At 35.1% G+C, this 18,910-nt stretch overlaps 1 protein-coding gene across 1 annotated transcript in view; it reads left to right on the top strand.

The window, feature by feature from the left end:
• Positions 1-18,910, top strand: part of Acss3 (acyl-CoA synthetase short chain family member 3) — a 150,525-nt gene that overhangs the window by 110,889 nt on the left and 20,726 nt on the right. The window contains exons 10-11 of the mRNA XM_075954457.1: positions 8,383-8,478; positions 11,245-11,308. Of these exons, the coding sequence (XP_075810572.1) occupies positions 8,383-8,478; positions 11,245-11,308 (160 nt within the window). The remainder of the gene's footprint in view (positions 1-8,382; positions 8,479-11,244; positions 11,309-18,910) is intronic.

Consider the following 18,910-nt stretch of genomic DNA (forward strand, 5'->3'; position numbering starts at 1 on the left):
ATATAACATTTAATGTACAATGAAGCAGTCTGAAAGTTCATTATCCTTGGTTGTATAATCTCCAAATAAAATATTGTATTGTTCTGGGTAGTTGTTAGTACAGAAACGAGATTTTCCAGACATCAGGCAGGTAACATGGTTTTCACAATCTAGGACTGTCCAGGTAGCAAATGATGCTCTTTGTTAGAATTGCTTTTTCTGACTCTAGATGAGTTGAGGACGTTCTTAAGAATAAATAGCCTAACAAAATTTCTCTTACACTTTGGACTAACTCAGAGTAGACCCTTCCCGTTTGTAAGGCTCACTTTTCTCTCATCCTTCCAATTTTATTTCCCAAGTGTAATAAAACATGGTATTGCATTAAAAATGACTACAACAAAACATCTCAGTCTCTTACTTTTGACTATTTTTTATATTTTTCCTATCATTGTCATTTTAAAAACAATGACCATTGGAGTGTAGAGATGGCTTAGTGTTTGAGAGGACTTGCTGAATATCCAGAGGATGCTTAGCATCCACGCAGTGGCTCACAACCACTTATAATTCAGGTACCAGGGGATTTGATGCAAAAATCTTCATACACATGAACTAAAAACTAAATAAAGGTCAAAATGAAAGAATCAATGACCACAACTTGTAACATTCAGGTTCTATAATAACTTGGAAAAGGGCACCTTTGTGAAGGGCTTAGATCAAGAATTCATAACTCTTTCTAGATGCTTGTATCTCACTTATGCTGTTCTCATCAGGAGATATGATGTTTATAAGAAAAATGCTTTAATTGTTTTGATGTCTAGAGAGGTATGATGTAACTGAAATGTGCTAATCACTACCTCCTTGAGCCTTCTTTCCTAGATGATTTTATTATTTATTTCATTTTCATGACATCAAGGAAGGAATAAAATTCTTCCTAGCACTTGACAATGGCTAGGAATTAATTTCAGTGAGAAAATGGCAGTCATCTAATAGACACTGGTAGTAATTAAAATTATTGATTTCGCTCTATGTGCCTTGAGCCATCTTTGTTGAGTTCTTATATTTTGAGTAATTATAGTATTTCTCATTCTTTTTGATTGAGCTTCTACAGTTTAAATTGCAGTTGGAGCTCTAAGGTCACTACAGTTTATATACAGCCTAAATATTTCTCCTCTGAGAAAGAATTTGATCACTGGATTTTATTAAACTAGAGGTTAAGATGCTCCAGCAAACTCCAGACATGCCAGCACATAACTTACAACCATTTCTCTAAATGGTTCCCATACACTGATAACATGATTTTAAAGGCTGTAAAAAGTAATTAAAATGATAAATTTATTTTTGCTCAGTTCAGTACTGTGGTGGTTTAAGTGAAAAGCTCGTATGTTTGAATATCTGGTCACCAGTTGATGGAAATGTTAAGGAATGGTAAGGTTATGTGGCTTTGTTGAAGGAAATGCATCACTGTGACTTTGAGGTTTCAAAGGACTTGAACAAACTCCAGTATGCCTCCTTTGTTTCTTACTCATGATTTTGAAATGGGAGCTCTCAGATGTTCCTAGCATCTTGCCTTCCCTCTGCCATTATGGTCTCTAAACCTCATAAACCATAAACCTAATCTAATGCTTTCTCTCCTGCTGCCTTGCTCATGATGTTTTGTCACAGCAGGAGAAAAGTAACTCGGACAAGGAGAATATACTTCCTGAGAATGGACTATGACAACAAGTGTTTGGCTACAGTTGGGAAGGCTTTCCAAATCACCCCCTTAGCCTTAAGAAAGTGTACAGAAGATCCATTAGGCCAGGAATTTGTTTTCTATTTTAAGAAAACAATGCCTTTTACTTAGAATAAGCAAACTCACACATTTAATAACCAATTGCCCCTTGTTAACAAATATGCTAAACAAACATCTCTGTGGGAAATGATGCTGAGAAACTCTTGAACTGACTTACTTGTCTTATATATTTATTATATATTATTATTTGTTATATATTTATTGAATTACTTAGCTAATCATGCATCAGTGTACAGGCCACTTGTTTATTCTGAATTATTCTTATCTCTTTATCCTCATATTGTAGATGCTGTGTCTACACATACGGGTTGGTCTACTTATTGACAAGGGACATCAGCTTGCTAGTCTAACATTTTAAGTTTAATCTATTAGAAGAGATGTCCTTCATTCCAGGAGTTAAGCTTTGAAAGATTTACAGTTCCTCTTATTCCCTATATCCATCCACTCTAACCCTTTGCTGTATGAATGGCTGTCTCTCAGTTTAAACCTACTTATATGTGTTTGTAGCTTGTGCCCCTAAGAGATCTTGTAGCTTTTACTGTACCATCCCATCTCAGAGTTAAAGTATCAGAGGCTCCTTTGAGCAGATTTCTCAATGAGCGAAGTGCCCATTTGGTGACTTTGCCTTGAGGAGTTTATTTACAAATCTATTCTCTGGATATTGAATATCCAGTGCCACTAACACATGTTTTGGTAGCTGTAGATCATGGTATAAAATGTAGCTGCAAATAATGAAGCTGCCTTGTAAACTCGTCTTATTAACTCTTTGCTACTTTCTGTATCTGGGTTTTGCCCTATTCTTACTATTATATCAGTTTTATGCTAAGGTGGCAATTTCTTCAGGGTAGATTTCTGTAAATATAAGAACAGTATATGCACAGGTGAGTGCATAATGTGTAACTCAAAGGCTGGATTGGACCAATATTGCCATTACCTGTGAATTGGATTATCAAGAAGATTCTGTTGTATTTTCAAATAGTAGACTGCAAAAAGCCTTGGGAAAATATGAATGAATTCCTAATGGATGATTCAACTTTGTCTTTTACATTTTCAAGTTCAAAATAGATTTGTTTCACTTTCCTTCAGAGAAAAGATCTTTCATATATTATAGCATGATATGTTGTGGTTGGGGAAAAGCAGTTATCCAGATGAACTGTCACCTCAGTAATGTGTCACCTCAGAGACGGTGACAGTATCCATCTGGTAAGAGAGAGACAAAATCTTGATGTCATCACTGTTGCCTGGTAACGGGTTTTTTTCTCTCATTTGCTGCTGTCTTCATTAGTTTAGAGTAGGTAATTTTTAGTGATATTTTGAAACACCGGAACTTGGAGGTAAGTTACATGAATTTTGTTTTGGAATCAATAATCTTATGTGAAATATAGAACGTTTTTGATAAGACTCTTGTTTCGAAAGTGAATAAATATTTCCAGATTGTCAATCCTCCTGAAAATGAATTTCAAACCAAGCAGTAGTTATACATTTTTATCTTTATACCATTTTAGTGTAAAAAGGGCATCATGTTTTAGAAAGTATTATTACAGGAATTACTTTTGGGATGTATAATTGTTTCTTAAAATCTCTTTTTGTGACATTATTGTATTAGTGATAAAGTATTGGAAAGAGATAAAACATTAGGAAACTGATCATTCTTATTGCTACTTGGTTTTTGAAATATCATGTACTCCTATTCTCATGCCTTCATCAAGGATCTGTTATAACCTAACCTACAAAGATGTGTATCATATCATGTTTATAAAGATCATCACAATAACAAAGGTTTCTAAATCTTTCCTTGAGAAGTATTCCTCTGGAAATTTGTTTTCTCCCATGTCACACAACCTTTTGCTTTAGCCCCTTGGCCCAACAGAATCCCTCCGGGTCTTCTTTACTGTCTATCTTCATTTAGAGAACAGCAGATGATGATACTCCTTGGAAAGGCAAGGTGTACAGTAGAAGTTGTAGTTGAATCTTAATAGGGCAGTGTTGAAATCCCAGTTCCAGCCACGTACTCTACAGCAACAGACTAGCCCTTGATCTTCTGCTCAGTCGTTTCCCATTGGGCTTCCTAGAAAGCTGCTCATGAAATGAAACGTGTATAGAAATCATAACGATTCCCAGTTTACTATTGAAATGCAATAAATATTATTTCGTTTTTCTTTTCTTGCTATGAATAGCCTTCCATAGCTGCAAGAATCACCTTCTTCGCTGTAGGTACTCCAGATTCAAGCACACAGGATGTAAGAGCTCTATTAGTTCACAGACAATATGTCTTATTTATGCTTTCTGCCTTTTTTTCTGAATAATCTTACATGAAAGAAAAGGCCATCTTTAGCATCCTGGCCTGTAGATACTTCAAAATCATGAAAATTTAGAATGTAAGAGGTGCACTTAACCAAACAAAATTAAATTCTGTAAAGTCCTTGTGGTTTGAACCAGAGCTCCTATTGTTTACTGTGAACTGGGATGCTTCCTTTCTGGGCTTTATCTCATGCTTCCATTAATCAACATTTCTCATCGAATTGAGCTGCTGATTACATGTGGGATTCTCCCACAGTGTACTGAGAAGACCATTCTCACGCCTCCAACAAATGTTCTGCATCCCATACGAAAGTTAGAGTGCTTTGATTTAAGTATTGCCAACCATAACTCTAGTCTCTTGAACACAGAGATCAAATTGATTTTCTTTCACCAGGATCCAGCTCACTGTTTCTGCTTTCTCTCGGCTACCACCCATTCAAGTTATTTATAGCTCACTGTAAAGGTTCAGAAGTGAGGAGAACGATTTCTTTACAAATTGCCTCTTTTCCCACCGTGATGCTCTGACGAATCTGACTCAGTCGTCGTCAGCCTGCTGAATTGATTTAGCCCCAGAACATCAGCTTTGAATGTCGTTGACTACCAGGTTCTCAATAAGCATTGCCTAACCCAGTGTCTCCAGAGCTATGGTAGGGGTGCAAGAGCAGTTTATGGGATACAGCTGGGACTCTGAGATACACAAATGGACTTGTGCTCTTGCCATCTTGCCCATTCTCTTGACTGTCACTCACGTTTAATGCTGATTGGTGATTTTGTGAAATAAATCCTTGGAGTTTAACAGACACCTCCTCTTGCTTCTTAATGTCAGCAATTACTAAGGCCTTTCCATTCTGAATATAACTTAAGTTGGTCTCCTTTTCACGGCCGCTCACCTTTGCCTGATTACCATCATACACCTGATTTATTTCTAAATATTGGGATCGGTAATTTAGTGCTTTAGTTTACAAGTGAATTAAGAATTCTCTAAAGTAATTTAGCAATGATTGTCTCCATTAATCTCTGAGGATCCTACTGTCCACGGACAAATGTCCAGATTGATAATCTTGGCACAGACAGTCCTTTGTGATTTACTTCTCTCACTTTGCTTTCATCTCTTTTAATCCACCCATTCTCTCTGGACTTATGCTCGGCTGAACAATTAAAGTTCCGGATAGACTCTTTTCAGAGCCTTCACATACGCTGTTATTTCCATTTGGTATGTAATCACAGCATAGCATTCCTTTACTCAAAGAAGGAATTCTTCTTGATGAGGAGACAATATAAAAAAAAATCATTAAATAATAGACTTTTAAATATTATTATTTAAAATAAAATTATGCAATAGAAATACATTCAGTCCTTCTATTTTCGAGATCTTCAATATCTCTTTCTCCATCATTCATTTGGGGACTACAATCTGTGATTTCCTATTCAGTTTTAAGATGCTCTGAATTCAATAGTGGAATCTAAATCCTAAAACATCAGGAGTGTATTTTACTTGTCTCAAAATCTTTCTTTGGAACAATATGAAAAGGGCTTGACCGTTCTATTCCTTCTGATACAAATGACATAAAAGAAAGGTACAAAGAAGAAAAAGAGTTTGGTTCTGGTCAAAAAAGGAAAATGTCTACATCTAACTCATACAGTTGTTCTCAGAAGATAACAAGTCCTCTGCATATATATTATAGCTATTACCTTTTTATATTTATGAGACTCCTGTGATAATGAACAGGTCTCTGACTCTTTTCCTGCCCTTGGGACTCTATTTTTCCTGTTGGGTTGCCATGTCCACCATCAACTTGATTTTTTTTTGCTTCAACTTATTATATTTTATTTTGTCAGAAACCTTTTGTAATATTTTCAATGATGTGTTCCACTTTTATGTGCAGTTACATAAAAGCCGCACCCATGGATAGTCCTTGCATTCTTCAGTCTCTGGCCTTCTGCTTTCTAAATGGGTCTCATCACAGAAATTAATCTAGTAACATGCGGAGCATTTCACTTCTTACTCTCCATATCTTTGTAGCAATTTCTTGAAATGTCGTTTCCAATTCTCTTGCTGAAAAATAATGTTCTGGTTTATTTAATACAGCTATTTCATAATCAGAATGTGACATCTGGATTTCCTGGTTCCCCAGATAACAGCTAGGGAGTTAATTATAGCATCAGTAGCATGAAGCAGATGCTGTCAGAAGATCTTCAGAGGGGAGCTTAGGGGTTGCATTTAAGGACTGGAACCTGGAGGGTGGGAGGTGGGACTTTCTCTAGCTAGAAATCGGCTTTGCATTGGGACAGCTTTATGTACAGTGGGTTCATGAGGATGGGTTTACACCTGGGAGCTTGATGTTATGGCAGAAGGATAAGTTGTTGCATCTCAAGATATTCATAGTTACAAGGACAGAAAACTATTAGCGAATAAATAATGTGTTTTGAACCCCTTGCTCCTGTCTAAGACTCCTTATTACCCTGACAGTCCTAATCACTGCCTTTTGCTGGATCCTATCCTATGCCTGTCATTAGCAGCAGTTCTTTTACTAATCCTCTAACTGAATATAAAATTTCTCTAAATAGGATATTTGAATCACTAATTTTCAAAACATAAACTTCCTCTAATTTAAGTGACCAAATGGATTATCTTTTTCAGCATCCTTACTATTCTGAGTAAAATTAGTTATATAGAAAATGTGCTTTCTATAGTATAATAGTGATAATAATAATAATTATAACAAGAAAAACAGACCAAGACAGCTGAAAGTTGAAAGAGTATGAATAGAATATAACGTAAGCATCTTAGAAGCGTATGTTATCTTCTCATGCAGAGCAGGGTGATGATTTCTTACTAATCCTTTTCTAAATTTTCATTTAAGGAAAGTTTTCTTCCATCTTTCAACACGCCTTTCCTTGTGAAGTGGGAAGACCAGAGTGCTGACATTGGTAATGAGATTTCACAGTAAGGCAGGCTCCCTGTTACATACCTTTAGTGCAAAGGGCCAAGTAGGCAAAGACAGTAGGACATCTGTGAGTTCTAGGCCAGCCTGGTTTTCATCGACATACATAGAGAGTTCCAGGCCAGCTAAGACAGCATACTTAAAAAAACCTATATAATTATGGTACCAATTACACTTTATTTGTTTTGCTATTTGTTATGGGATTGTTTGTTAGTATTTTAGGAAGCAAGTACTAGACTTTGGTAGGCACTCGAGACAGCTGGCTCTTTTTTGGATTCCAAACATGTCTGTTAACAAGCTACACAGGTCTTACCTTCCTGAAACCTCTAGAGAGTTTGAACTCCAGTTGATTAGAGTGGCCATCTTGACAAAATTTGACAGCAAATACTTTTTCAATTAGATTCATTGGAGCAGCTGAAGTGCTGGTGGAGGCACAGAAGCCCCTAGGAAGGTCTGTTCCCTTCTCTACCATGTCTCAGTGTCCCGGTAGGTTGTATTTGTGTACAGCACAGGACACTGTTTCACATGCTCCCTTCGTTAAGCATGTAAGCCTGCAAGGGTATTCTATCTCTCCCATCAGTTATGAACAGTAATTGAGGTGACTATGTCTTTAAAACTACGAGGGAGAAAACACTGTTAGTCTATCCAATCATGTACATTTCTTTCTTTGCATTGATTGTATGGTTGGGGAAATAAAAATAAGATGATTATTTCATGGATACAAAATGCCATTTTTTGAAAAAAATGAGATTATAAATGCTACAAAGATATCCGTGAATACTCTCAAGCCTCAGAAACATCTAGTCCTTGTTACTGACTATCAGTAGAAGGGGCACATGCTTAGTATCTTAAATCTTAGAACAGTGGTTCTCAAGTTTCCTAATGCTTTGGCCCCTTTAATACATTTCCTCAGCTTAAGATGCAGGTTCTCGAGACAACAAGCTAAATCTGCTTGTAATATAGCACACAAATAAGCTTTATATTGAACAACATAATAACTTTAGATGACTTAGGAGGAATATGCTTTCCAGTGCTCTTTTATCTTTTAGCCTTTGTTGCAAAGCCTTCAAGCTTATGGACTTTTCCATTCTTCTATCTCCTGTCCTATTACTAACCCCACAATCCTCTTCCTTTTCTTTAGAAGAAATGCACCATATGAATTACCCTAAATATACCATCTAGCTTTAAAATTGAATGCGCCAAATATTGTTCTTTCCTTTCTTAATAATGTATTTGGTAGTTCTCTGATTTTTATTGTTGGTATAAGGATATGTAAACAGGTCCAGTATTAAAGAAACTGCACAAATACTAAAGAAATGTAACTCAATGCTGAAGTGACGTAATAAGCCATGCATTTCCCCTCAGAGACTGGATCCCCAATAACAGCATCATGTATTGGACTGGGTAACTCCAAAACACCTCCACCAGGGCAGGCAGGAAAGTGTGTTCCAGGATACAATGGTAAGTCATGATGGTAAGTTTAAAATGTGCACTGTGAATTTGATTTTTTTTGCCTAGTATATAGAGTACTCGATTTTAAGAATATCATATATTACAAATGAGTACCTCGGTTTTTGCTATGACAAAGAATGCTATGTTCTTCTAATGGCTTCTTTTGAATAACTAAAACAGTCATGTAAATATCACTTGAAGAGTCTTTTATGGATATAGGTTTGAAATTATGGCATGTGGAGTGCCCAGTATTTACATATATCATTTCATTTTTTGATGATGCATATTATTTCATCTGTAGATTCATAAGTATTTAAAGATGAATAACTTGAAGAAACAGAAATACTTCACATAATTGCTATAGTAATATAGCACTTTAGTTTTTCAAGAACATTGAAATCTCCGTGGTTTTCTTTGTCCCATGTTTTGTTAAAAAGCTTCTTCCATGATGCTTTTGAAGAATGTTGAAAAGGTTCTTGAATCTTGTTGGCTAGAACTAATTGGAGAGTAAAAGATTTTAAAGAAATATTTTTTTACTATGGTATTTATACAGCAATAATATATCCTTCCAATATTGATCTTTTATATTTATAGTAGAGGCCATTTTAGCCAAATAATTTCTATGGGACTTCTCTCCTTAGTTGCAATTTTTTTAACTTTTTCAACATTCAATTTTAATCTTTCTAAATGCTTATTATAATTGTAGGACGTTCTAGTGCTTGCGAATTGTAACAACCAAGCAGTTACACAAGAAATGAAATCTCAGCTGTTAGTGCTACAAACACTTCAGAGAAGCCAGGGAGACCAAATTGATACATATTCAGACATCCACTGTAGAAAAATGGAAATGAGACATCATCGTATGACATAATCTATATATGTTATTATGTGTGTGTAGGTAATATGTAAAGGTTTTATATTTATATATTATTGTGTGTGTGTCTATGTGTAGGTAATATATAAAGGTCTTATATATAGTTTACTTATGGCACCCAATTTTGTGTATTACATTTATGGGGAAAACCTCGTTTTCAGGGACAATCTGCTTATTGTCATGCACTGGCTAGTTTTATTTTAACTTGACACAAGCTAGAGTCATCAGAGAGGAGGGAGCCTCTATTGAGAAAATGCTACCATAAAATCCAGGTGTAGAATATTTTCTTAGTGATCAATAGGGAAAAGCCCAGCTCATTGTGGGTGGTGCTATCCATGTTGGTAGTCTTGAGTTCTATAGAAAGCAGGCTTAGCAAGCCGTGGGGAACAAGCCAGTAAGCAGCGTTCTTCCATGGCCTCTGCATCATCAGCTCCTGCCTCTAGGCTTCTAACCTGCCTGAGTAGCTGACCTCAGTTCCTTTTAGAATGAATTGCTATGGAATTATAAACCTTTTACTGCCCAAGTTGCATTTTGGTCATGGTGTTTCATTAACACAATAGAAAGCCTGACTAAGACAGGTTAAATATATGCTTATTTTCAGGGCAGATGATTTGGTATTGGAAAACCAGATTATGTGCTGTTCTTTGGGGAGGACTATTTCTCCTACTCCCAGCTTGCTTAGTTATCTATAGTTTCTTACATAGCATTGAAGCATCATGAGTGTTCTCTGTCCGCTTTAGCTTGTCTATTGCTGTTGCCCTTATTACGGTCATGTTTAGACAGTCATGTTGGACATTTTACTGAGGGCAGATATCTGTTTTATTATTCTGTAAAGTCTAGACTTCTTTTGCCATGGGAACGTGAAGTCCTGCCTACTGAATCCCTCTAATGAACAGTTGTCACCCTCTTTTTTTTGATCAGAGAACTGGCTTTGTGTTAAGACAGTTTTAGGGGCTGCCAATTGTGGAAGATGTTGAACACATTTTCCCCATAGTATTTCTGGTCCATTTTTATACCCAGTTGTAAGAAAGAGTTAAGCTTTGATGCTTCACTTTAACACAGGAACTCCTCATTGTCTGAAAGCCAGTGGTTTCCAGAGGATGGTTTCAACTGCTCTAGTTGAGGAAGCAGGGACTTAATGGCTGACATATTTAGGTTCTTTTTACGGTGATACAGAACTTTGAAAGTATACTGTAACACATAGAATTATGATAAAGAAGCAAGCTACTTTGGGAAAGGAAAGGAAGTCTTTTTTAGGAAAAAGATCCAGGTGATTAATTTAATCATGTGTCAGTGTATTCTTGTAGCTGCATAAGGATGATTGCAGCTAAGAGAGCAGCGTAAAAACTGTACAAAAAGAAGCTAGATGATTAGAATTCATTTTTATGTTTGATATACTATAATGTGGGCACATGATTTGCTAATAAAACACTTTCCATATTATATGAGGACATCACAGAAACTATTAGAATGATATTTAGAAATGTAAATTTTCCTAATTTACATCTCACAAATGCATATTTGTTTTTATTGTTTGTGTATTTAGCTGTATTTTTGAGCTGCATCCTTTAATTTATTAAAGTTAAACATATGTTTAATATTCTTATGTGGACATATATATACAAAGAAGTCTGTGGGGTTCTTAGATATATGTATTTATTTTAGGAAGGTCCTGAGGAAATTTATTGTCTTGCTACATGTGAAATACATGGCCTTTTGTACTTTTATAAAACATATTTTAGCTTGCCAATATATCTTCATGGTCTTACAGGAATACAAATAATATTTTGAGCTAGAAACTTTAGGATTGAATTTAGAAAATATGGGAAAATATTTGACGTTTGAGAGTTAGTGTTGTGTTCACAATCATGTTCAGACTTGTGTTCACATTTTTCTTACAGTTATGATTTTGGATGACAACATGCAAAAATTGAAGGCTCGGAGCTTAGGAAATATTGTGGTAAAGTAAGCAAAAATTTTGACCTGCCCACATAAAAGAAAAACAAACCAGTTATATTCAGGTCAAATTGATTGATTGCGTTGGTTTTAGAGGTGGTGAAATGTGTTTTGCTTTTGCATGATTCCAGATCAATTGTAATCTCAAATGGAAGCCCCATAACATAAACATATTCAAATTAAAGTTTAAAATGGCAATTCTTGTTTTTTAAAATAACCCTCTTCTCAACTGACCAGTAATTTATAGATGATAAAATTAGCTTGTCTATAGAAAATAGAAAATTAAATCAATGGCCAGTACTGGAAACATGCATACAAGCAACAGTATATAAACTGAGCAGGTTATATTTAGGTTATATTGTGTGTGTGTGTGTGTGTGTGTGTGTGTATGCAAGCACATATACATACAATAACAATGGTTGAAAAATAAGACATGAATTTGAAAGAGAGCAAAGAGACTTTTATGGAAGGTTTTGGAAGGAAGAAAGGGAAAGGAGAAATGATGTAATTATATTATAATCTCCAAAGGAAAACACAAAACAGCAAGTAGTTTCTGTGCCCACTTCTCTCAGCAATGTCACACTGTTTGTGCAGTGTACAGTCCCGGTGACATACCTACCATCTAGACATCATCTAGACACACCAGATGAGATGGTGCTCCTGTAGGATTTTGATGTAAACTCCTTCCACCTGCTTTTGTCTCTCTAGTGAGTGCAGCACACAGGGGCTTGGGTCATGCCGATGCCAGCAACTACTAGTATTCTGCTAGTATTTTAAAGTGGATCATTTCCCAGTATGGATAGATTTTTATATGTGTTACTGTTAAGAGCATCTATGTTGCCAGCTTCTGTATTCCATAACTGTATCATTCATTCACGACTTCAGTGCTTACTCATATCTATAAAGAAAATATTACTGAAAAACAGTTCACTGTTTTGTAGTGACAATAGATTGTAAATGTCATGTTTTATTCTATTAAAAAGATATATCCAATATTTTATCTGTATCATTACATTTGTGAAAATGAGCTCTATGATGCTCACAAATCACCTAAGGGTGTATATATTTTTAATTATGCTGCATCATTAACCAGTTTGTGATTGAATACAACTGTTCATTTTTTGACAAGTTTATATTGTTGACTCAGTAAAAAGTTTTATGGGCTACAGTTTACTATTAATCCTGTCTTAAAAGCAGTTTTATTTTTTCCCCTGACCTTTAAATTTTTTATATCTATTATGAAACTCAGGTTTTTTATGCATTTATGATTACACATAATGCTGTATGTGTATTTCTTTGGTTTTATCATTTCTCTTTTTCAGATCATGTTTGTTGTATTGAATATTTAAGCGTATGGAAAATCATTGAATTGAAATGTAACATATTAATTCCCTGACAACAGTAAATAGTTTTTCAAACATTTTTGCTAATTATCCAGTTAACTGGCAAAAATACTGAAATTTAAAGTGAAAATATTTCAAGTTCCATCTACTATAAAATACTGTAAAGCATCATGATATAGAATATAAAATTTAACTGATTAAATTGGTAGCCACATGACCTGTGACATTTAAATAATTGATATAGGCTTCCTTGTGCCTCTAACATAATTTTCACATTCTTATTGATATGTCTAAAAAAGCAGACCTCAATGGGATGAGTTGTTATTAGTAAAGAATATCACATGTCAGAGCTAAAACAATATTTGTCTTAAAATTGATTTCTACTGAATGAACTCTATTACTTGCATTTATCATTGGTACATGGTTCCCCTTCTTCCATAGAATACATAAATGCTATGAATTTACTTGAAAGAGTTATGCAATAATATTTCTTCATGTAGAATTATTTTAATACCATGAAATATAATGCATTTCTATAAAAGTTTAAAAAATATAGAGTTTGTTAAAACAAGTCCTTTCTCATTAGACTAGATAAGAGTATATTTCTTCATCTGTTATTACAGTAACTACATAAGGATTATGGAACCTTTATAGAAGTAGTACATCCAAAAAGGTGGAACATTTTATTATTGAATATTCTGGTTGTATTCACATTTTTTTAAATCATATTAAAAACTAAATATAGGACTACCATATGCCCCAACTATTTCATCCCTTGGCACATGCCCAGAGAACTCTCTACCCTATCCTAGAGATAATAGCACACCCATGTTTATTATTTATTATTTCTCTATTCATTGTAACAAAGAACTATAATCAACCTGGACATCTGTCAACAGATGAATGGATAATGAAAGTTTTATATATGTAGATATATGTATATAAAGTTCTATACATATTCTATACACACATATATATTCTATACACATATATATGTATATAAAGTTCTATACTATATTTCTAAATAAAAACATAGTATTTCTTGAAATCAGGTTGAAATTAATAACTTATTATATAACAACACTTATTATTATATAAAAACCTCTTAAGAGAAAATAGGGAAAGAATAGGGTTTGCCTGAGAAAAGGTGAGCCTATTTGTGGCTGAATGCTCTCCAAATTTCTGGAAATACATTTTTTAACTTTAAAACTCTTTATATAACCAAACTTTAAATGAATCATCTCTATCAAGGGGATTTTTCAGGATTTCAGTGATAACATTTGAGGCCCTCATAGTTTTAAACCATTTACATGCCCCTCATTCTAATTATGAGTTGCTTTGCCATGCACGAATCGGTAGGTGCACAAGAATAGTAGTATTGCTCATGGAGTATAACTTTTGCTTATGACTTCTAGTATTATTTAAGTCCTTGAATGTTAGAGAGCCTTTGCATAAAACCATTCCATGCTTAACCTGGCGCCAGTGAGGAATGGTGTCTTCCATTTGCATCAAACAGAAATTTTAATACATAGATTTTGAGTACTAGGTTTCATTATAAATTATAAAGATGTAATGTAGCAAGATGTGATAGAAATGGATTCCTCCTTTAGTTGGTGGTGAAACTGTGTGTTTGAAAAATAAAATATTATAATAAATAAGGTAGAATAAATGAGAAAATGGGCACAAGGATGTCTCATTTTTCTCATGAACAAAATAGTTTTGGAATTTTTTTGTTAATAAACTTACTTTCAGACTCATTTTTCACTAGTTGTACCAATCAATTAATCAACTGGAAATTTTTTGTGCACCTTAGTGCTTGCTTAACTTGTATGTGTAGGGTGATTCTTGATTAGAAGCAGTGACATGCAGAAAAATCAAACAAATGAAGTTCATGCCTTCCGCTCATCTTAGATTCTGCCCTTTGTTGTGTACCAGTTATAGCATTATAGGAGTCATTTCTGTATGAGTGACTTCATCAGAAAGCATTCGAGTGATGTTCAAACTACTGTGGGTCCTAAGACTGAATAAGCAATATTCCTGTGTCTTTACTGTTTGGTGTCAATTAATATCATTTATAGAATTTACAGTTGTCTTAGAAGAGAAAATCCATGTCCACGTGGCTGTTAGAAATTTTTTGATTTTGAAGCATACTGCAGCCATTTAATTTAGTGTGACAGTTATGGTGTGTGAGTTGCTATGAATACAAAATGCTCATGAATTTTAGAAGGTGCTCCTGTAATTGCATCCAGAAATCTAATGTGCAGAAATAAAACTGTGAGTCAGTAATTTTCAGACAACATGGAACAGCACATTTAAAAGATTTTAACTGCAATTGCCTTCCTTCAAAACATGGTGCTCACAGTTATTAAAACCATTGGTCTCTGACTCTTCCTCTCTCAGGGGTATACATTTTTTTTCTGACCAGGTTCATTGCTGCTACGGGAAGCATGGCTTATCTACTTCCTGCTGTGTTCCTCTGACCTTGTCTTGGGGCTGTGATAGCATGGCAGAGATTGTGTGGAATTGTCCAAATGGCGTTTACTTCACCGCCAGTCAATTTCTCATTCTGTAGATACTGAGCTCCTGGCTTTAATGTTTGTTCATATGGTGACAGATTCACAGCAGTTATTCAGGTAGCATGCTCCCGTCCTGGGAAACCACCAGGAGAGCTTTCTTTGGGGTGTATCCTTTGACTAAACACAAATATGACACAGGGTTATCATCCTGCTCTCTTCTAAATCGTTGGTCGTGGTTTTAGTGTGATCTTTTCTTGGCCCTGTGATAATGCTGCCAGGGAGATAAAGAGATCAGCATCTTCTTTAATTTTGACATGAAACAAAAAGTAGCATTAGTAATAACACAGCTAGGACCCACTCAGTCTTGGTTAATAAGGAAAGAAGGGAATGTTTTAGGCTTTCCCTTCGAGGAATAAAGAGTAATCTCATATTCAAATCCCAAGAAATTCTTCACTCTGGATCCTGTAGGCACTACCAAGAGGACAAAGATAGTGTGTTATTTCAGAAGTCTGCAGGAAAACAGAAAAAAAAATGCTTCATTTCTGAAGCCCAGGGTTTCTGAGTAGAACAGAGAATAAAGTTTAGGTTTCAAGATGATAAGGAAGCATCATGCCAAGGGGAGCTTTGAATTTCAGATAACTCAGGGCTTGGTTACCATCTTCAGCAAGTGACATCATGGTCTTGCTTTTTAATGATCTCATACCTCCTCACACAGAAATTACTGCTGTCTTGGCTATTTCTTTCCCCAATACACTATGGCCTCTTTGGAAAGGGTGTTACCTAAACTGAACCACTATTTTGTAATTAGAGAAATTAAAAATAAGAATTTAATTCATTCTGTTTGCAAAAGTTAGGGAAAACACCACACAGTAGTAGAATTTGGAGGAAGAAAATAGGCAACAACAAGAAAGTTAGATTTTCTCACCTCTCTTTCTAGTGCATACTTTTTATTTTAACTGTATAACGTATTCACTTTGTAAGACATTTTGTAAGTCAGGAAAATACTCCATTATACCATTATTACAGAGGGAGGAGGAGTAATTTATATAATATCTAAGATAATATTTAAGATATCAATAAGGTCAAACATATGTTTGATTGGAATACTGCCTGCAAAAAAGTTGTCTCTGTCTTGTCTGCATATAATCATATAACTAACTTCTGTTTGGATCTTTTGTCTCATCTATTATCTATCTATCTATCTATCTATCATCTATCTATCTATCTATCTATCCATCCTCCACTCTATCTATCTATCTATCTATCTATCTATCTATCTATCTATCTATCATCTATCTATCCATCCCCCACTCTATCTATCTATCTATCTATCTATCTATCTATCTATTTTAATATATGTATTTATCAAAAATATTTTCAGTTTGAAACTTTTCTGCTTTTCTCTAATGTTAGAATGAGACTTGCCTCAAAGGTCTCTGTATAGACACAATTTCAATATTCAAAAAAGAAGCATCTGAATTTATTGAGATATCACATCTTGCCAGTGAGGATCAGAGAGCATTCCCTTCCTTCATCTTAAAATAGTGTTGGACTTATGAACAATTAAGCTGTTTTCTTCAAGTATTTAATTGACTTGAGCCAACCATTCTTGTCATTTCTAGTAATATACATCTTATCTTAAGTAGGGATATAAAATTTCAAAGGTCCTGAGTTCAATTCCCAGCAACCACACGGTGGTTCACAAACATCTGTAATGGGGTCTGGTGCCCTCTTCTGGCCTGCAGGCATACACACAGAACAGAACATTGTATAAATAAGTAAATAAATAAAAAATAAATAAATAAATAAATAAAATTTCATGTTGGAAGCTTCTGGAAATGTAGAGTTCAATTTACTGCTGTAAAATATGTTCCCAAAGAATCGTGGGGATTTTCACTTTACATTATTTAACTCACTTGAAGAAGCGATATAACATAATAACCTATGATTATAATGTAACATATTTTATGAATGGAGAAAGCATTGTTAACTATAGACTTTCTCCTATTCATATTACTAATCTACTACATTTTGATATTTCACTTTACACTAGTATCTCCATGCATCAGAGATCACAGTTTATATTATTGTATTATTAATGCAGGACAGGCAGAGTTAGGGACAGCAAGCACTGAGGAAATAGCAAGTGGAGTACCTGAATGAAGGAAATGAAGGTGTGATTTAACACAAGTGTGAATTTGTGAACGGATGTAACAGGTGAATAATTCCCCCGATGCGCTTTCGTTTTTCACACCTCATCTTCTCTCCACAAACTGCTTGCTGCATTAAGCCATGAAGCAGCATCTCTCTTGATTAAACACGGTACCAACATTTGCATCCAGTATAAGTGGGATGTGGTGGCACATGCTTTAACCCCAGCAGAAGCAGAGGTAGGTGGATATCGTAAATTTGTGGTCAGTACCACAAATTTGGTCTGTACATGGACTTGCAGGCCAGGCAGAGCCTCGCAGTGAGACTCTGTCTCATGAAAACATTCACGCTTTTTCTCCAGACCGTCCTTTTGTTATCTTGCCTTCATGGCCAGAAATGACAATATTAAGATTATTCAAAACATTTCAGTTAAACACTAAGTTTCATTACTGAATTTCGACCCATTTTAAAGCAACGTTTGTTCTTCTATTGAGCTTGTGGGATACTTGGACAGTATTAGTATCCTCAGACTTCCTACCATAGATACTGTGATCTCCTGGTTCTAAATCATTCTGCTTGTTATTGTCTCCCCTCAGTTATCCTCTTCCTTGTTCGTAACTCTACCTTCATCATCCCACTCATCTCCAGGCTTTTTATATTTACTGAGACACTTATTTCCATATGGACTTATCTTCAAATGTTTAGACATAGGATTATTATTTGTTTCTTTGTTTTTTCTGTGGGGTGTGTGTGTGTGTGTGTGTGTGTGTGTGTGTGTGTGTATTGTGTGATAAGAACTACTGTTTTTCCTGCCTTTATCTTATAAGTGCTTGGATGAAAGACAATAGCCACACTACCTTGCCAGACATGGTTTTAATCAACACCATAAATGATGGCTCTGCTTCTGAAGATACAAGTTGAGTGGGAAACTCACACTCCTTATCTCTTTACATCTCAGGTTAAATAAAATATGAGAAAACAGCAATTGTTGGTCCAAAAGGGAGGCTGATACCTAATTTATTGTTTTCTTTAAGAATGAGGTTTATTGGAGAAGAAGGGCATCAAGGCCATAAATCAGACTTCAAGATGAGAAGGAGAGTGTTAGATCAAAACAGTGGGATATATGTGAAGATATAAAATGATGGAGTCTTAAAAGGAAGAGGGGATTATATTTTGAAACCTGAACAGGAGCTTCATTAGAATAAGAGAGATGGGTGATGTGGGGTGTGGCGATAATGGGAACGTTGAACAGATGCTTTTGAAACAGAATTTCTATATCTGCTTTCGTGTAGATACAATAAGAGAAATGGTTGTTTAACAATATGTTCCTCAGTATGCACAGCTCTCATTATGGGGAATATGTTTGTGGAGAGCTGGGTACACATTCCTCTGGACCAACATGCTTTAAGTCTCTATTATCCTTACACCAGTATGGATGCCAATCATCATTTATTATTCCAGCCTTATTTTCCTTTTTTTTCTCATAATGTAATAAAGAGGATGTTTTAAAACTATTTGCCCCTCCAAAAAGAACACTAGGAGTGTTAGAAAAGGCTCCCTACCTTGAGACATTTTGTTGGAGAAATTGACAGTGACCTCTT

Source organism: Microtus pennsylvanicus, chromosome 20 (assembly GCF_037038515.1).
Source record: "Microtus pennsylvanicus isolate mMicPen1 chromosome 20, mMicPen1.hap1, whole genome shotgun sequence".
Lineage (NCBI taxonomy): Eukaryota > Metazoa > Chordata > Mammalia > Rodentia > Cricetidae > Microtus > Microtus pennsylvanicus.